The sequence below is a fragment of the Equus przewalskii genome, chromosome 21 (assembly GCF_037783145.1).
Source record: "Equus przewalskii isolate Varuska chromosome 21, EquPr2, whole genome shotgun sequence".
In the NCBI taxonomy this organism is placed as follows: domain Eukaryota; kingdom Metazoa; phylum Chordata; class Mammalia; order Perissodactyla; family Equidae; genus Equus; species Equus przewalskii.
The window spans coordinates 28982033-29002300 of record NC_091851.1 but is presented as its reverse complement, the minus strand read 5'-3'; the positions used below and the strand labels follow the sequence as shown (position 1 = coordinate 29002300).

At 41.0% G+C, this 20268-nt stretch overlaps 1 protein-coding gene across 7 annotated transcripts in view; it reads right to left on the bottom strand.

Annotated features, from left to right (window-relative positions):
• DHX35 (DEAH-box helicase 35) overlaps positions 1-20268 on the bottom strand; it is a 67694-nt gene extending 47426 nt beyond the window's left edge. For all 7 annotated transcript variants that reach the window (XR_011531093.1, XR_011531092.1, XR_011531094.1 and 4 more), the window contains exons 1-4: positions 20080-20268; positions 14103-14236; positions 10299-10391; positions 3420-3497 (exon numbers count right to left, since the gene is read on the bottom strand). Coding sequence is in view for 4 of the 7 variants with exons in the window: in XM_008517402.2 (XP_008515624.2) it covers positions 3420-3497; positions 10299-10391; positions 14103-14236; positions 20080-20119 (345 nt within the window). In the remaining 3 variants the exon portion in view is untranslated. The remainder of the gene's footprint in view (positions 1-3419; positions 3498-10298; positions 10392-14102; positions 14237-20079) is intronic.

Here is a 20268-nt window from a genome sequence, read left to right as displayed (position 1 = left end):
AAACCAATCATTGAGCACCTGCTATACGGCAGTGCTATCAAGCATTCACAAATTCTCTCTCATTAAATCTGCATACCGCCCATGAGGTGGGCAAGATACTCCCGTTTTTACAAAGGAAGAAACTGAAATAAGACAGGAGTTAAAGTTTGGTCTGAATCACAGGGCCTGGTCTTGAAGTCAAACCCAGGCCACGTAAGCCCAGAGAGCACACTCACTAGAAACGGCCTCTCTTGGAGATCAAGCAACGGCTTATGCAATCTGCTCCCAGGCTCTGAGACTGTTTGCAGATTTTAGTCTGTACTCAAAGTACTTTTTGAGATGCAGCATTTCAAACCTGACAGTTCTATTAATATTACAAAGTTAATTTATACGCTCTTTGTTCTTTCAAGAGAAAGCGTGTGGTTTCATGGATATTATCCATGGCTACAAATTTGGAGCTAAAAGGAAAACTAATTAAGAGCTTGAATTCCAAACCACAAATAGGAAAAATTGCTCTAATTTTTAAGTAAATGAGTCATCTTTTGGCGACATAAAAGGTTAAGTCTAACATCAAAACGTAGTTTCCAAACTTTTATCCCCATTTTTACACACACACACACACACACACACACACACACAAGACTTGGAAAATATTTATCAATAATTTCTAACTTGACAACAATCAGAAAATGAACTTTGGGGAAAAAGATTACACGATAATTAAACCTAGCAAAAATAACTTGAGGAAACAGAATTAATTTTTTGTCCAGGTAAAGATGGCAAATAAAGGCATTTTTGTCCCATTTCCCTCTCTCAGAGATAATTAAACACAACAAAAGAATTAAAACATATTATCAACCAAAACTTCCATGTTCAATGAAGGAGGAAACAGCCAGAAGCCCAAACAATAAACTAGGAAGCACAGCTGCCAAACACTGTGAGGTCGGCATCTAAGAGAGGGGCCCTGACTGCTCACAACCAGGGCAAGCTGCTGGCTTCCTTGAAAGCGTCACCACCCAAAAAGGCAAGGCTGACAATCCTTGTGTTAGGAAGACAAGAAGCAGGCATGTGTTCAGGCTCAAGAGACACAGGAAATGTCTCAATGGAAGCCCACTTCAACAGCAAAGAACCACAAGGGAGGGGGATCTGAAGGAGAAGGCAGGCAGGGCAGCCAGTATCAAAGCCCGGACAGAGAGCTGAAAGAATATTACCATGAGCCACACAGACCTCTCAGATCACGAAGGGGTACACCAATGCGAGATCCTCCTCCTCATCTCCCCAGCAAGGGAGGAGAAGAGACCTGGTGAGAGGCCGTGCATTATCCAGACCAGCACATCCTCACGATTCTGCAGCCAGCAGGGGCCCCAATCAGAGATGAGTAATCATCATAAAAGTACTCACAAAAGCCCACTGCATTAAAGCTGACCAAGAAAGAAGGAAAAAGAGGAAGAAAGGAACACAAGCAAAAAAGTTTAAAAAGAAACTTGGAAAGTATTATCCAAAGAAACAGAAGTAGAATTCAGCCAAAGCAATCCTGTTTTCAAGAAATCACAAGCTTAAGCTAAAAACAACTTAAGGAAGAGACACTAAGTCAAAGGAGAATCGAGGAGAAATAAGGGCTCAAATGCACAGGTCAGAAGCCAGCCTGTGGACGTCCTCCAAACTGCACAGCCTAGACGTGAAAGAAGCCAGAGAGGCTTTTCCCAAAGCGGAGAACAACCCCCAAATTTACACAAGGCTACAAAGAGCCAGCGACAAAGCTAAAAGGCACTTTTCCACAGCGTCAATGATAAAAGCAAATTTGAATCAACCATGCTAGAGAAACACTAAAATACTGCTCTACTCCACGTAGGAAAATAGAAAAATCACTGTCATGCGAAGAGGTGATCAATGGGAACGCAGCCAAAAACTGCAGGAAAAAAAGATTTACAGAAATGTTGGGCAGTTAATTATAAAAATGTGTTATTTTTCTGGAATTTTTGAAAGGTTTGTGGTATTATCAGCTTTTAAAATTTATAATATATTGTAATATCTCCTCCCATTCTAAATATTCCCTTCTTTATCTATTAGAGAAAAAAAAAAGTTCAAAGAAGTGATTATGAGAGCCAGGTAGAGATATAAAGGAACAAAAATAGAACAAATTTGACTAACAAGCATGAACATTGCAGACAGGCTTGAAGAAATCCCACAAAACAAAGTGGAAAAGAGCAGATAATTCCAAAGATGGTGCTAAATACTAAAAATAGGCAAAGGAAGTCTAATATACACTTAATGGATGCTCTTCAAAAAGAAATGAAACCAAACAGAAAAGTACACCAAGATATAATAGAAGAAAACTTGCCTGTATAAAGAGATTTGAACCTGAAGATTAAAAGTTCTTCTAATTTAGGAAAAACTGAGACAGAACAATAAGCATCAAGACATAACCTGGTGCAAGGGGCCAGCCTCGTGGCACAGCACTTAAGTTTGCACATTCCACTTTGGTGGCCCGGGGTTTGCCAGTTCAGAGCCCGGGTGCGGACCTATGCACTACTTGTCAAGTGCTGTGGCAGGCATCTCACATATAAAGCAGAGGAAGATGGGCACAGATGTTAGCTCAGGGCCAGTCTTCCTCAACAAAAAGAGGAAGATTGGCAGCAGATGTTAGCTCAGGGCTAATCTTCCTCAAAAAAACACATATCCTAGTGCAAAAACAATCTTACAAGCATTCAAGCAGAAAAAGTAAGCTGGGAGGAGGAGGGGAAAGCCCCGCTGGCCCTCAGACTTCCGTACAGTGGTCCTCCATGCCAAAGGGCAGTGGAGCAATGTCTACACAGTTCCTAGGGAAAGACAGTGTGAACTGACAAAGACCACAGTCAAATATTCTCAGGCATATAAAAGTCAGCCAATTAAGAAATAAAGAGAGGGACCGGCCCCGTGGTTGAGTGGTTAGGTTCACACATTCCGCTTCAGTGGCCCAGGGTTTCACCAGTTTGGATCCTGGGCGCAGACATGGCACCGCTCATCAGGCCATGCTGAGGCGGCGTCCCACATGCCACAACTAGAAGAACCCACAACCAAAATATACAACTATGTACTGGGGGGCTTTGGGGAGAAAAAAAGAAAAACATAAAATCTTTTTAAAAAAACAATTGCTTCTATCCATCCAGCCAACTACTCATCTTCACATAAACATAAAAGAGAAGTTTGGAATGACGTTTATAAATGTTCATAATGTTTTTGCTAGGTGGTGAGATTTGGTTTTTTTTTTTTTGTTTTGACTTCTGTACTTAAATGTGCAGGTATCAATTTTACAAAAAAATCAGTTCTTTTTAAACTGAAGAATTAATTCTTAAGGAGCAATGACATATTCATTTGGAGCTTTTAGGAAATGAGAAAAAACTAAGTCACTGAAACAGAAGACACAGATGGAGACTTTGCAATACAGAAAAGACACTCACGGTAACTGCAGCCACTCTTCGAGGCTGGGTCACTCCTACAACTCTCCCCTCGGCTGTCCAGCCAGCTTCTGCAAGGTACTACAAAGAAAATCACATCTCAGTACACGTATGACACCCCTCTCCAGAAACAATCTCCCCCAAGATGGCCCTGCATTGGGTTAAAATCACTGAGCAAGGAGACGACAGATGGTGCTGGTCCCAGCAGACATTTTGAAAATTATTTTGCAGATGAGGGATCTGAGGCTTGGAACTGTTAGGTAATTTACTTAAATGCACATCAGAGCTGATAAACTGAAGAAACAAGGCACAAATTCAGCATTCTGACTCCCCAGCCCTACAAAATTTCCACATACTACAGCTGCCCTAAGGAATAAAAACTATCCATGGGTCACTGAGAACAGTGCTAAATCTGTAGAACAAAGAATTTTAAAGTACACACAGAGACAGCTCAATATAAATATCAACCATATAAAATATTTTAGTCAAATTAAAAATAATTAGATTTTATACACACAAATATATGCCACTAGATTATATTAGTATACATAAAATTTGATTATATATATTTATGATTTATTTGATATATGCATATTTGTTATATATTTATTTGATTATATGCATTTTAAAAATACAGAATAGATAGTGGTTATTGGAGGAACATATTTCTGTAAAGTCTAAATTGTTTTACAATGAATATATCTTATTTCTATAATAGAAAGAAGATTAAAAATGCTATTACATATATCTGCTCACTTGTTCAAAAGAAATAAAGGAAGAATAAACCAGAAACTAAAGAGAATGGTTGTCTACAGAGGATTGGTGGAAAGGAGGGAGAAATGGAAACAGAGCAGCAGGGGTGAGGAGGGAGTGACAAGGCTCCACTCGATCTTTTCTCATAGCCCTGACTCTCAGAACCACGGTCATATTTCATAGTCTCTTCAAATACCCCCAAAATAAGCAAAACCAATCAGGATGTGGAGGGAAACCAAAAGGAACTATAAACACTAACAAATGACCCTTTCTCCATTACAAACAAATAACATAACCACACTGAAGGGGGTCGAGAAGAAAAGAACTAAGCTAAGTCACTGGAAAACGATCTTGACGGGATGCAGTAGGCTAAAGACAAAAAGAACTGTGCATAAATGCTGCGATGCAGTTAGCAAACGTTAGTAAACACCCAAAGAGGGGAACAGGTTAGCAATTCTGAAACTATTTTACACGTGTACTAGAATTTAACAAATAAGTAAATATCCTACAGATAACGAGGACTGAGTTTCTCACTGTTGAGAAAAAGTTACAAATAAGGCTAAAATGAGGCCTATATTGTTGAACTGGAATTAGAATTATCAGCATAAATACATGGTTTTTAATATATATACAGATTGATACAGATATATAAATGTTTATATATGCGAGGATTGTATCCATATATATTTTTTTCTTTTTTTCTTTTTTTTTTTGGTGAGGAACATTTGCCCTGAGCTAACATTTGTTGCCAACATCCCTATTTTTTTTTTTTTTTTTTGCTTGAGGAAGATTAGCCCTGAGCTAACATGTGTGCTAATCTTCCTCTATTTTGTATGTGGGTCGCCGCCATAGCATGGCTGACGAGTGGTGTAGGTCCGTGCCCAGGATCCTGCAAACCCCAGGCCGCTGAAGCAGAGCACACCAAACTTAACCATTAAGCCACGGGGCCAGCCCAATATATTTTCTAAGTTTACCCACTGAGACATATAGCAATGACACCTAAGCAGTAATAAGCATTCTAGCACCCAAATCTTGATTTCTAAACACCCTTCTCCAATAAAAGGAACCAGTGCTCCTTGGAGCAGTTGTTGATCCTATGGGTAGTGCAGGAAAATATAAGACAAGCCTGAAATTTCTTGTGTTACTAGAAAATAAGGAAGCATTCAAAAAAACTATGGGGGCTTCTCGAAAGAACACAAGAGCCAACTGAAGGATCTCCTAATGATGGAAGTTGGACCATTTTGAGCAACAAAATAAATAATGATAGTATTGGATTTTAACCCAAAGAACAAAATAAATATCCATATATCCATACTGATATACATAAATAATTGAATAAATAAATAAATGAGGGAGAAAGGGCAGTTCTTCCTTACAGAAGATTCCATTTAATAAAGGCAGAAGGAAAAAGGAAAAGAGAAAATCATCATTAGGCAAACACTTGAGTAAGCGCTGCAGACAAGATCCACTGGGATGCTAAAATTAGCAGGCAAAAGTTTGAAGAGAAGCAGACTATCTGCAGTCTGAGATATTAATCAACTACAAAAGGAAAGACAGTAACTTTACAGGCAAAACCTGGCACCATAATCAAGTGAACAAGATTAACCTCACCAGCGATAAGACATCACCATTTCAAAGCCCTTGATATGATGCAGTAAGGACACATCATTTCTGTGGAATTCTTTCCAAAAATGTGTAAGCTCATTCTAATCATGAGAAAACAACACACAAACCAAACTGAGGGACATTCTATAAAATAAATGCCCAGTAATCTTCAAAAATGTCAAGGTCGTGAAAGATGAAGAAAGACTGAGGAATTCTCATATACTAGAGGAGACTCGGGAGAAACAAGAATTAAAAGCAATGTAGCATCCTGAATCCTGGAAATGAAAAAGAACATGAGTGGGAAAACCAATGAGATTTAAATAACATCCATATTGTAGCTACTAGCATTGTACCAGTATTCATGTCCTGCTTTTGACTGCTATACCAGGGCAAGAGGTGTGAGGGGTATAAGGGAATTCTGTAGTATTTTTGCAACTTTTCTGTTAGTCTAAAATTAGCTACAAATAATAGTTTAAAAAATGACTGTAAGGGGTGCTGACCCAGGGGCCAAGTGGTTAAGTTCGCGTGCTCCAGTTCAGGAACCCAGGGTTTCGCTGGTTCAGATCCTGGGTGTGGACATGGACCACTCATCAGGCCATGCTGAGGCGGCGTCCCACATGCCACGACTAGAAGGACCCACAACTAAAATATACAGCTAGGTACTGGGGGGATTTGGGGAGAAAAAGCAGGAAAAAAAAAAGATCGGCAACAGTTGTTAGCTCAGGTGTCAATCTTTAAAAAAAAAAAATGACTCTACGGAACAAAATGTTGTAGATAATGTAGATTCTTTTGCAATAAAAACAATAGTTTCTCCACTTTGTATTAAATACAAACACAAAATACTATCAACCATCCCAACCAACACAAATGCAAAACAGAACCACAAGAATAAAAGCTAAGATTCACCGAGCACATTGCTAAGGGTCAGGAACTGTACTGAGTGCCTTGCACGCACAACCCTATTTAATCCTCACAACAAATCCTATAAGGAAGGTAACAGCATCATCAACAACTTAGAGCTGAGGAATCAAAGAGGTCACATAACTTCTCCAAGAACACAGAAAAAAATCTAAGAGCTGGGATTCAAGCTCAGCAAACCACAGCCCTGACACATAACCAGGATACAATTCTACCATCCAAAATAAAACACACACACCCAGAGTCAACCTCTTAGGAGTAGTGTTAAGAGAAAGAAAAACAATTTCCCTAATAACAAACAAGCCATGAATGAAGCCAGTGTCCTCAATACACCTGAGATTCAGACTTCTATTGCATGCTTATGATTGCTGACAGGTGGAAATTTAAAGATGCTGCAAAAGCAGGAATACTGTTGACATCCAGAGGCAGTGGGATGTCACAGAGGGAGATACTGAATTTCATCGCACTTCTCCCCACTCTTTTTAAGGGTCACCAAATCTGGTCTTCTAGTTGGAGTGGGATTAGGAAGAACTCCACCAAAAACAATACTAATAAAATTGTAGTAAAGAGCTTGTTTTCATATCCATTGTTTTGACAGAGCTCTAGGAAAAAATATCTAGGTTCCACATATGGTTTGTGGAATTTCAAAACTGGTGTTTGGTGCTTCGGCAGGCTGTACTTTTCCAAGGAAAGATATTATATAAATCTAGCAAAACGGTTTGTTGAGAAAAACCGCTCCATATCCTTGCTGTGACCTTCCATTCCTCAGCCTTTCCAATTTTCCTAGGCCATAACCCAAATTCAGCTTCACAAGAAGTTGGAAACAGTGACTGTCTCAGAGAAGAGGAACTGAGTGGTCAGGAAAAAGGGGACTTAATCCTTCCATAGGAGGGTAGCAGATATTTGGAACAATAATATAATCTATCACAATGATCTAGTCATTTTCACCAGCAAAGCTTAGGAGATTCACTTTTTACCGTTTGTTCCTTTGTGCTTTTCGAATTTTGTACCATATGAATGTACTTTCTTTTCAAAAAACACAGTGCTTATAAGAAAACAAAGTTCCTTAAAAATAATTAAATTCAAATGCATATGCCCTTTGACCCAGCAAGTCCACTGCGATATTTATTCTGTAAGTATACCATACGCGTGCAAACTGATACACATGCAAATTGACTCACTGCATCATTGTGATAATATAAAACTGGAAACAACCTAAATGTCTATCAACTGGGAACTGATGAAATACATTACGTAGAATCTATGCAACTGAAAAAAGAATAATACATTAAGTGAAAAAAGAAAAGGTACATTAAAGCATGTAGAGATACAACCATTTGTATTTTAAAAAAGGGAGGAATATATATATATATATTTTATGCATATGTATTTCTCCGTAAATGCAATAAAAAAATCTCTACCCAAGAAACTGATAACATTGGTTGCATGTGCATAAAGGAAAAGAGTTTCAGAAGACAGAACAGAAGGGAAATCTTTCTCTTTTTATGTCCTTTAGTGTTTTCTGAATTTCAAACCATGTGAACCTATTAAGTACTCAAAAAATTTTTTTAAATATTAAAATAAACCTTAAAGTTAAAAAAAAAAAAAAACCCCTATCTTTGCTTCCACACGGCCCAGGCTGGATCCTCAGACCCTACTCCTCTCTCTCCTTCAGGCCATTCTTTCCCTGGACGCAGGCCCTCAGCAGGCCCTCTCTGGTCCTTGACAGCTAAGCCTTACTGGGGGAAATGACCAGATCGTTGTCCTATATTGTATTATTGATCCAAATATCTGCTACCCATCCCTGTGGGAGGATTATATACACAGCCACCCTATTGCCATCAGGCCTGGTCGTGTAACTTGCTTTGACCAATAAAATGTGAGAAGTGCCACTTCCTGTCCAAAATTTTAGGAGTCATCTCATGATTCCACCATCTACCACAAGATCCACAAGTCCCAGGTAAGAGCTGCACCCGCCAGCCTAGGTCCCAGTGATGATGTGGACCAGCCCACATCTTGGGTCATCAACCCAGGATGACCACATAGTATGAGGAGGAACTAAACCTTTGTATTTTTAAGCTATTGAGATTTTCAGGTTCGTTGTTACCATAACATAGTTTAGCCTAAGCAGACTAAATAACCACATAGACTATTTCCAAAACAACCTAAAATCATCTACTCTCACATGGCCTATTTCTGTTCTATATTCCCCCACCTCACTACTCTCTTTAATGTCCTGATCTGTAAAATGGGGATAATAAAAGTACCTACCTCACAGGGTCACTGAGGATTAAATACATTAATATGTGTAAAGTGATCATTTTATGTAGTACTTACTATAATTAGCACTTCTTATTACTTGTTACAACGTTATTATTATTATTACTCTCTGATAATCTCTCAGTAATTTAACATGGTCCTTCTCCTGTGTCTCTTTGTAAGAAGCAAGTAATTTGCTAGGGTCTTGATACCATCTGCACATACGCTTCCCTCCAGGTCACCAGTCCCTCCACTGTCTTTCTCTACAAGGTCCTTCCCTTCTGCCTGCCTTTCCCTAGCTGTACATTAAATCACATGGGGAACCTTCAAGAAATACCTATGTCTGCGCCCCATCCTAAACCCATTATTGGGCTGGGCAAAAGCAGCTATATTCTATCTTTATAAAACTTCAAAATCAGGCAGCTCTATGGTGTTAGAAGCCAGACAAGAGTTACCCTTGTGTGTGTGTGTTTGTAGGGCAGGAAGAGAAGGCAGGAGACCAGAAGGGACACGAGAGGGCTTCTGAGATTCTGGTAGTGTGCTATTTCTTGATCTGGGTCCTGGTAACACAGGTGAATTCACTTGTGAAAGTTTGTCAAGCTGTACAATTATGACGTAGGCACTTTCCTATATGTATTTTATACTTCAACAAAAATCTATATTTAAAAAGGAAAGAAAAACCTGCAAGGACTCTCATGCCTGACCACTGAAATATCATTCTTCACTCGCCAAGTCAAGGTTCTTAAGACACAATTTGACCTCATCCTACCTTCTTACTCTTGATGTCTGGCAGCCCCAAACACTTCTCCACTCTAATATCTCTAGCCACAATATTCACCAGATTAGAACATCTTCCCAGCCAGCTCCCACCGAACATTCAAGGTCTATTTCAAATGTCATTTCTTTTACAAGTCCTTTCCCGATCCTTCTTTCCACTTCTATCCACACCAGTTGTGATTCTGCCTTGTAAGAGAGGTTTCTTCAACGGCACAGCAGAATTCTACAATAGTCAATTTTTATTTACAACTCTAGCAGTATTCATTTTACTCCACCTCTTCACCTGTAATTATTTGAAGATAAAAACTATACATTACACTTTTTGAATGAGTCTCCATTGTTTCCTTCAGAGTATGGTTATTCAATTATTATTCTGGAATGACTGTTACTTCAATACTAATCAAAGAAATTATAAGCCCCAAAAGTTTAATAAAAAGTATCTAGTTGGGTTGAATATTTCCTCTCTGAAAGGAGACCTTAAAAATTCAAATAACAGTAAAGAGAGTTCTCAAGTTAGAAAATCCTCCCAATCAAACCTAAGTACAAAACACATTTTAAATATATACTCACTTGTGGAATCTGCGTGCTTTTCCCACATCCTGTTTCTCCAACAATCACCACTGTCTGATAGTTTTCTACCAAGTATAATATATGATTCCTAAGCTGAAAAAATATAACCATACATTATAAACAGCCACACATTGTCTCAAAAGATCTAAACAAAGATATTTAAACACTGCGAAATGAACTGTTTGCCAAAGCAAAGTAAACTTTAGAAAGAACTATGAAAATATATTTCCAACTCTCAGGCATTACTAATGTCACTATAAGCTGACACAACTGTAATAGAGTGCAGCAACATACCAAAATATATAACGCACATACTTTTTGACTCAAGATTTTCACATATAAGCAGTTATACTACAGGCATACTAATACACATGAACAAAGATGAATATACGAGCATACTCATTGCAGGACTGTTTTTACTAGTCAAATATTCAAACAGCCTAAATGTTCATCAACAGAGGATTGGTTAAATCAGTTATGAAACACTTTAATAATGAAATAATATGTAGTTGTTAAAAAGAACAAACATCTATTTGTACTGATACAGAATAGTCTACAAGATACGTGAAGGGAAAAAAATCAAAGTGCAGAACGGTGTGAATAATACACCACTATTTGTGTTTTTAAAGAAAGGGTAAATACATGTATGCTTGTTTACGTAGACACTATCTGTGGGAAAAACAAAACAAGAAACTGATAACTCTACTGTCTCTAGGGAGCAGAAGGTGGCTGAGAAGCAGGGGTGTGAAGGAGACTTTGAACTTTGTACAATATACATGTGTTACCTAACAAAAATTTTTTTCATTGATTAACTTGTGAAAAAAAAAAACAGACAAAAAGAATATACTTTCACCTCTACCTCCAAATCCAAGTTCACAATAAAGCACCCACAGGTTACATCCATATTTCAACTGCGCCTTCCTTTACCCATTCAGTGTGAGCAGAAACACTGATCTGGCCACTGAAAAGTCACAGATAATTCCAACATCCTATCTACTTAGCTTCAGAATGTATTTTGGTGCCCATATTTGATTAGACACACTTGATGGTCTGGAAAGTCACAGTGCTATTCCATAAACGCCTGGTTTGGAATGAAGTAAGAAACTGCCTAATTCTCCACTCTGCTACTGCTCAGATCATCTGATTTCAGACCAGCGGTGTGTCTGGAGAAGAGTGGAAGAACCAGGGTGCTGCCTAACTGGCTAAGTCAGGGATTGGCTGTGTGGGGTTTTTCAATTTGGCACTATTTAGGGTCTAAATACATAGTTCTCAAATCTTAGTGTGAAAATCTCTTAGGCTATTTATTAAAAATGAAGATTCCCTACCTTCAGGGTTTCTGATTTAATAGGGCTAGGGTGAGACCCAGGAATCTGCATTTCTACAAGCATCCAAAGGAGATTTACTGTAGGGGGTCTAATGACTAGTCTGGATGCTTTCCTGTCAGTGCTTGGACCACATGCTTTCTTTCGTTTTGGGTAGGGGAAGGGAAAAGGTTTGGGTTCTTTGCAGGGGTATTTAGTAAATGGTAGATCCATCCACTGGATGGATGGATGGATGGGTGGGTGGATGGTCAAGGAAAACTTGAAAGACAATATGAATACAGATGGAGACAGACAAGGCATTCTAGGAAAGGGAAATAACATAAGCAAAAGAAAGACAGAAATAACTTACAAGAGGTGTAGTTAGGGCTTTAGTGTAACAGGCCTTGAATGCAGAACTAGAGTCTGGACTTCACCTGGGAGGCAGTATATGCTATAAAAGTTTTGAGAAAACTGGGCAGCAGCAGGAAAGATTGATTTGAGCATGAAAAAGAAGGCAATAATTCACACTTCATGTGCTAAATACAAAGCACTGCAAATGGAGAGAGTCCAATGTGTGACATTAGAGAAAGAGACAGGACAAAAAGATTTCTAGTACGGAGACTGGGACAATGACAGTTCTCATCGACAGGCGCAGGAAGGGAAATCAAGGACAGCCTGTGAGGAGGACTCGATTGAGCTTCAAAGAGGCTGAGTGTGAGAGAGTAAGAGGACAACTTTGCATAGCAGTGCCCAAGGCCCAGAGAGAACGCCAGTCTACAGAAGGCAGTCAAGAGGAAGGCCGCCTTGCAACGGCATTGAGTCTGCTTTAGTTTCAACTTCTGTTTTTACAGCCACTTTTACTTTTAGTGTTAATGGGGAAGGGGGTGGCAAATGGATAATTTTTTACCCTTTTCACCTTCTAGATTTACCTTTAAAATCTAACAAGATGTTAACTATGCTTAAATTCTGTTTTGCTTTTTATCAATAACTAAGCCCTCATCTTACCATTTTAATTTCATCAGTATATGGTAATTTCTTGCTTTTTTTTTCACTTGTTATTTCATTTATTATATCTTATAAATATAGCTGGAGGATGAAGAACAGTCAAGAAAAGGCCAAAATTAAATACTTGGTAAACAATAATTATCCTTCTACTTGAATGTTTACATGTCAGGTATCTTGCTAAATGCTCTATGTGGATTATCTCATTGAGTCCTCAAAAAATCCCATGAGGTAGGTGCTATCAGTCCCATTTTACAGATAAGGAAACAGAAGCTCAGCATGGTGAAGCAAGGTCACACAGCAAATGATGAAGCTTGGGTTTGAACTCTGAAGTCTAGCTCCGGAGTCTAGATACTTCATTGCAGCTCAAACTGTGTCCCCCAGTGGTGAGGAAGCCACCGTGAACCTATTATCTTATCTCCTGAGGGTCAAACTGGTTTACATTCACACATAATGGACGAGGCTAATCACCTAAGGAAGAAACCCAGAGACTGCCAGTGCACAAGTAACTGAAATGTTTGGGGCCACATAAAACTCTAATCAAGGCGACTTGGCTAAATTAAGAAGGCTGCTGTTTCCTACCCATTGGGAGAAAGAACATACTACCAGAAGAGGAACTATGAGCACAGTCTCAACAAAGCGACGCCCTAATGTAAGGACCTGGCAGCTTTCACCCAGCACTGTCCAGGAGGAAGAGAGGGAGACACGGGTGCCGGTGGCCGCACCTACTCGGGGCATTCCACAGGCATCGAGAGAAGCAGGGACAGTTCATCACCCTTCGCCAGGGGCTCTAGGAAACAAATATCCTCCAACTATATCTAAATCACTTTTGCCTCGGAGCCCACTTCCTGATTACAATTTGGCTTCCCAGGTGGACTCGGCAACAGGGAAAATGTCCATGGACTGTGTCCGTCTGTACTGTAAACAGATGTATATTCTGAATTCTAGTTTATGCTCTGGTCTCTTGTGAGATGAGTATTTCACGAGCCTAATAAAATCAAGTGTCTGCATGTACACCTGGTACATAATAACCACACCAAAACCCTGTCAATGTTCCAGTGGGAGTTAACCTCTTCGACAGAAACAACCTTGGATTCCCAATTCATCTTGTTTAAAGAAATATGCCTTTAAAAGAAAGCTAAAATTGGCCAGATGTTGGTAATTTGCTGAAGCTGGATGCATAGAAGTTCAATGTGCTATTTATTCTACTTTTCTGTATGTCTGAACTTGTCCTTAATTGAAAGCAAAAAGGGGATAAAAGAATGTCATTCCATTTCTTCCAGTTTTTCAATACGTAAGATCTAACTGAAAAAAAACTTAGACTTTCTAGATTTATAAAGTTAACTAACACACACATACTTGAAAAAGTTAATCCCTTCAGAAAAGGGTATCTCTGAGCTCACCGTGTTCTAAAGAATCATTAAGAGTAAGAGGACACTATTCACTTCAGAGCCAAGTGTAAAGCTTCAGGCCGACAAGTGAACGCGCCTATTCAACGTACCTTGAACACTGGCAGCTTCTGCCTCTGCTGCTCTATAGAAAGGGCAGCGTAAGGATTGTAAACAATGGTTGTCGCAGAGTTTTCCGCTAGACTCTGTCTCTCTTCAGAGATGCTGACACCTGGTCCCTCTGTACCTGGAATAGAAATTTTTTTTAAGATTCTCTGATGAATAATGAACAGAAAAATGTGCAACAGCTACAAATTCAAAGATAAAGATATACAACAGAAGGAATGCACCTTAACTCAAACTACTAAGAGATAGTAACTTTAACTTCAGGAAAGCACCTAGAAAAATACTTAGGAGGATACAAAACTTTTCCCTAAACGCTTCACTGCAGTGTCAAGAACAAAGGCGATGGCAGTCCCACTGGACTCCAAATTGGCCACACACAACTGTGTATTACAGAGGACGATGTTTTTAGTTCTGGCCTCCGAGTCAGCATTATTACGGAACTCTTAATAAAAGTGACAGAATCCAATGGGAATTAGCTGAAGCAAAGGCTGAGTCCTGTTACTGTAGGATGGCAGCAGGGTTCGAGGACGACAGGAACCGGGGACTGCCTGGACTTTCTCCTGCTCTCATCTCCGTGCCTCTTGATAAGTTCCTTTCAAAGCCGTAGGTTGGCTTCTCTGCAGGAGCTGGAATCAAGGCTGCTGATGGTGCCAGAGCTCAGGCTCACAATTCCTCCACCAATCATTCACTCACTCACCCAACAAGGATGGAAGTGCAAGAGACATGGCAGTGAACACCACAGATGCTGGCCCCACCCTCGTGCGGCTTACTTCCTTATTTTATTCTTCCTCCCAACAGAACGTAACTTAGTGCAATAGTGGCAATAAGTGCTGTGGAGAAAAGCAAAGCCCCGGTAAGGGGGACCAGGAGTCCCCGGTATGTGTTGTCTTTTTGGAGGGCGTCACAGGACCTTTGTGACAAAAATTTTTAGCCCAGTGATTTATTTTTACATCTTTTGGGGGTCCCAGATCCCTTCAACCATCTAATAAAGGCTACAAACTCCCTCTCCTGAAAAACACGCCAGAATGTAATTTATCAAAATACAAAATACTGAGGTCCACAGACCCCCTAGAGCTAAGTTTAGAATCATTGCCACAGATCTCTGATCCCTTTTCCACTTACTTCTAGGAACAAAGCTGTGTTCCAGAAGTCCAAGATTGCCAAAAATCAGGTAAGTGCGGCAGTGCTGTACTGTTTTTGCCAAAATGTTGACCTTCCTTTCAACAAGATAAAAGATAGAACAGCACCTGGAACAAAGCCTGTGCTCAAAGAAGTAGGTTTCCTTTCCTTTCTTCCCTTATTACTGATGTGGGCTCAGTGAGCCGAGGAGTTGAAAGAAAGATTTCTTGGACTCTCAAGGTCTGGCAGTAGTGCTCTTTTATTCAGAGAATAGCAGGGAATAGCACGGGGACCGGACCCATGGGCAGTGAAGAGCTGCAATGGGTTGAGGGCAGGGCTAAATTTATAAGGCACAGGTATGTGAGTTATTTCTTTACAAGACAAAGGAAAGATCAGGTAAAAAAGTCTTTAAAATGGTATCAGTGCAGGTGGGGCCTGGTTATCGGGGCGGTCGTCTAACTTTGGATACGAATCAGGTCGGATCAGGTCAGGACGTCCTATGCTTCCTAGAGGATGATACAGTTTGTTATGTAGGCCAGGACGCTTGGGCTTCTCTCCCTGGGGCAGCCTTGATCCTCATCAATTACCACTACATCTTAATAACTTCTTATAGTCTTTACCCAAGAAAACCATTGCAAAGAATACATTATCCTCAGCAGCTCTGCTTTTGTCCTCAATTCCCTCTTTTGCAAAACACGTCTTAAACCCTGACGGCATGTCTAGAATATTCTCACACTGCTCCTGCAAGGTCTCTTACTTCCTCCCCCACCAGGCTTTAATCCTCCCAGGAGACTTCTTCACTACCCCACCCCTCCTTGTCAGCCAAGTCCACCTCAGTATATCCTAAGATCTTTTACAAGCACACCTGCTATCAATCAATAAGCAGCATGTCTCCTCCTTACAAAAGACTTCATTCAGCCAAACCAGGACTGCTTCCTCCCGTATCCATCTCACGGCCCATTCTGGCTGCCTGTGGTTGTTTTTCCCATGCGAGCATTCTCTATGCTTAAGGGAGTAACAAGTTTGTAATTCTTGTAAACCACAAATGCCTTCATTTCTCCATCTGTAAAACAAGGCTGATAGCACCCCACAATCCAGCATTCCCTCTAACGCAGTTTTTCAGTTTGAGTGGTGACCCATTAATGAGTTAGGAAATTAATGTAGTAGGTCATAACCAGTATTTTTTAATAATGAACTAGAACTAGAAAATATCAGAGTGCATCCCAGAAAACAATATTGTTTTTGTACAACTTTTTCCAGTTGTGCGTGTGTGTGTGTGCATGTGCACTGAATTACAAGACAATACATTTCCTTCTGTAGATCAGATAAAAAAATATTCAAAGCTGGTGCTATAAATCATTTGCCAGGCAGATGGTAAGCAATCATTAAATGTTTCTTGAACGAATGAAGGGAAACGGCCCAGCCCTTCTGATCCACTTATGCCGAAAATTAAGTCAAATGTTTTTCTACAAAAACTTCAGGCAGCTCACACAAAGTTCGTAAGGCAGAGATCAAAAACTGGTAAAGATCACAAATTAGTTACTCCAGGTCCTGAAACATGCCATCATTAAAATGTTTGAAATAGTTCATTTAAGACATGTAAAAATTCCCATTCAAATCTCGGTATTAGGCTTTAAAAAAAAAAAAAATTGGTAACTCAGCCCAAATAACAAGAATTAGGTGGAACTGAGTAGAGCTTCCTGCTTTAGATAGCATATGCAAGCCCCAGTGTAAATCTACACTACATACCTATCAGTGTATGCACACTCTAGTTTGCCATAGTCCTCACCTCTATTACTTTCACCCAGCAGCTTCACTTATTTAGATGGTCTGAAAGGCCCCTGTAGCTACCTGAGCTTGTGACTCCCAGCCTAAGGATATGTTTGTGATTCCAACATCTAGCCTTATTTCCAGGTTCAACCACTTCCCTGACTTTCACTACGTATTTCCCACATCCCTGAACTTCAGTTTCCTCATCTGTAAAATGAGAATAATACTTCCATCACAGAGATATTGTGATTCATTTAATAAGATGATGTAGGTAAAAGTGACTAGCACAAAGTAAGGGCCCTGCGAGTGTGTCCTAAATCCATTCCAATCTCAGTTAATGATAACAGTTTACCCGGACCAGAGGTTCCCAAACTTTGATGCACGCTGGAATCACCTAGGGATCTTTAAAAGATACGGATGCCTGGTTCCTAGCCCTCTAGACTTCTGATTGATTGCCATGGGATATGACTGAACAGCAGGCTTTTTTTTTTCTTTTGAGGAAGATTAGCCCTGAGCTAACATCTGCTGCCAATCCTCCTCTTTTTGCTGTGGAAGACTGGCCCTGAGCTCACATTCGTGCCCATTTCCTCTACTTTATATGTGGGACGCCTACCACAGTATGGCGTGCCAAGCGGCGCCATGTCCGCACCCAGGATCCAAACCAGCGAACCGCAGGCCGCCAAAGTGGAACGTGCGCACTTAACCGCTGTGCCACCGGGCCGGCCCCTGAACAGCAGGCTTTTTAAAAGCTTCCAAAGTGACTCAACTATACAGCAAAATTTGAGAACCTCTTACCTAGAAAGCCACCCAACCCAGAAATCGGAGTCATTACCGACCTTCCCTTCTACATCTGCCTCTAAAACGTCTCTCCAATAAGGCCCCTCCTCTCTGCTCCCAGGCCAGAACTGGGGCTTTGAATATCCCTCCTTGATTTTAGTGGTACCTTCTCTTAAGGGTTTCCCTGACTCTAATTTCCTCGCCCAACCATTCTGCACACCACTGCCAGAGTTCTCATTCTAAAATACACCTGACCGTGTCATCCCCTGCTTAAAAACAGTGAAGTCCAAATTCTTTAACTAGCAATGGAGACCTCTCACAACGAAGCCCCTACCTACCTTTCCAGCTTCACCTCCTGCCACACCCCAAGCCACTTAATGCCCTTAGGCTACTCAATTATTTTGGTTTTGTGGACATTCTAGAGGCGCATCCCACTTGGCCTTTGTTCGTGCTCCATCCTTTGCCCAGAGCTCCCTTCTCCCACCTCTCCAGAGAACAAAACCTTATTTGTGCTTCAACGTTCCCCTCAAAAATATCACTCTTTATGAAGTACTTCTTGCCCACACATTCTAACTTTCCCTCTCTTCTATACTTCCATACAATTATAATAGCTACTATTATCTAGTGCTAAGAGTTTTACATGTATTCTCATTTAATCCTCAAAACAATCCTTTGGGTAGGTGTTATGCCCAATTTACAGATGAGGTAACTGAGACTGGGAGCACTGAAGTGACTTTGCCACGTCAACAAGCTAGTAAACGGTAGTCAAAGATGGGCTCTACAGTCTGATTTTAGAGCCCAACTTCCTGACCCCCACCTTTTTCTGCCTCATTTTAAAATCTCTTCTAAAGGATATCCCAACTTCATATTATAATTGAAAGAGAGAGAGAATAAATCTCGAGAGAAGAGCAGAGCCCTACTCACCTATATTTGCCTCCTGACCACAAGGTTACGTGTTCAGTAAGCATACCCTCAGTGAATGAACTAAATAATGGACTAGAACTCAAGAGTAATCCCATGTTCTTTAACTAAAATAGTATCCTGGTCTGATTTTCAACAATTCATTCAGACCTTTATTATACTAAACTCTTTCACAAGTTATTAAAGGCTTGCATAAGTAAAAATAGAGGGTATCTCATTTCCTAATGGGATCTTAGTTTTGGCTGCAAATAAAACTGAAGATGGAGAATTGACTGTTGGCTTGAAACGCTGAATCATAAAATTGTCGTTAAGTGACAAACTACAAATTTTTTTAAAAGATTAACACATCCCTCGCTTCAGTTTGTCTCCTACATCCTTTATATGCATGGTCAGAATTTCAGGGAACCACTCTAAAATATCCTTTAAAAGTTTTCCTTATATTACCTTTTCCGTCTCACTTCATTTTTGCTGCAATATACTTTGCACATCCAGACCTGCAGAGGTGCAAGTGGTGGAAAACACAAGCTGGTAACTATTAAGAAACTTTTGTTTTTCACAAGACACCAAACGAAGGGGAGGAAGAAATGCATCTACGGGGGTCAGGCACGTACACAGTCAATAAAATCCTGATTAATGAATAAATTAAAACAAAATAAGCAAAGCATTTTTTGGCTGAGATTCGCGTTAGCCTGCAAGAGGAGAAGTGGGTGGCGGCAAACATGAAGGTGGGTGTTCACTTTCTGGTAGACACTCGGGGTGGACGAGAATTACTCTAAAACAAAATAAGACGTTTTCCTTTTTTATGAGCCCTTACTCCACGTCAGGCAGCGCGTCGTGCCCGTTATTCAAGCCGACAGGAGAGATGTCATTATTCTGCCCATTTCACAGGTGAGGAGACTAAGGCTCAAAAGAGTTACGTGACTTGCCCCAAGAAACCCTGCTACTAAACGGCAGAGCCTTAAATTCCAAGCCAGGCGGTTTGACTGCATAGCTTGAGCTCCTAAGCCCCGAGCAGCACCGCCTGTCCCGCCCCAGCGTAGCCCCAGGGCGCTAAGAGGACACGAGTGGCGCTTCCGCGTTTCCCCATCTCGTAGGTTGGGCAAGACAGGCATCAGGAGTGAGGAAAACGAGGCCCGGGGAGGCTGAGAGACTCGAACAAGGTCACAGCGAATTTCTGCCCAGGCTGGGGGTGCACCCCCAACGCCCCCCGACCACCATGGGCGCCTGAGCCGCAGAGTCCACTAGCCCCGAGGGATCGGTGGCCAGCCCGCCGAGGTCAGGCCTGCGAGCAAGTCCGCAGGCCCCAGGGCACCGGCCGCGGGGCCAAGACCAAAATCAGGCCGCTGCATCTGCCCAGCGCTCCGCCAAGGGCCTTACCGGGTCGCCAGAATTTCACTGGTCCCACGGGCGCAGCCATGCTGAGGTGAAAGGTCACGAGGAAGGCCCCACCCCTCCGTTGCGCGCTAGCCTCCGGAGGGGCCAGGGGGCGTGGCCCGCGAGGAGCCCCGACCCGGGCGGTTCCGACGGAGTTACGGCCACGCCCCCCATGGTCACGCCCCCTCAGAG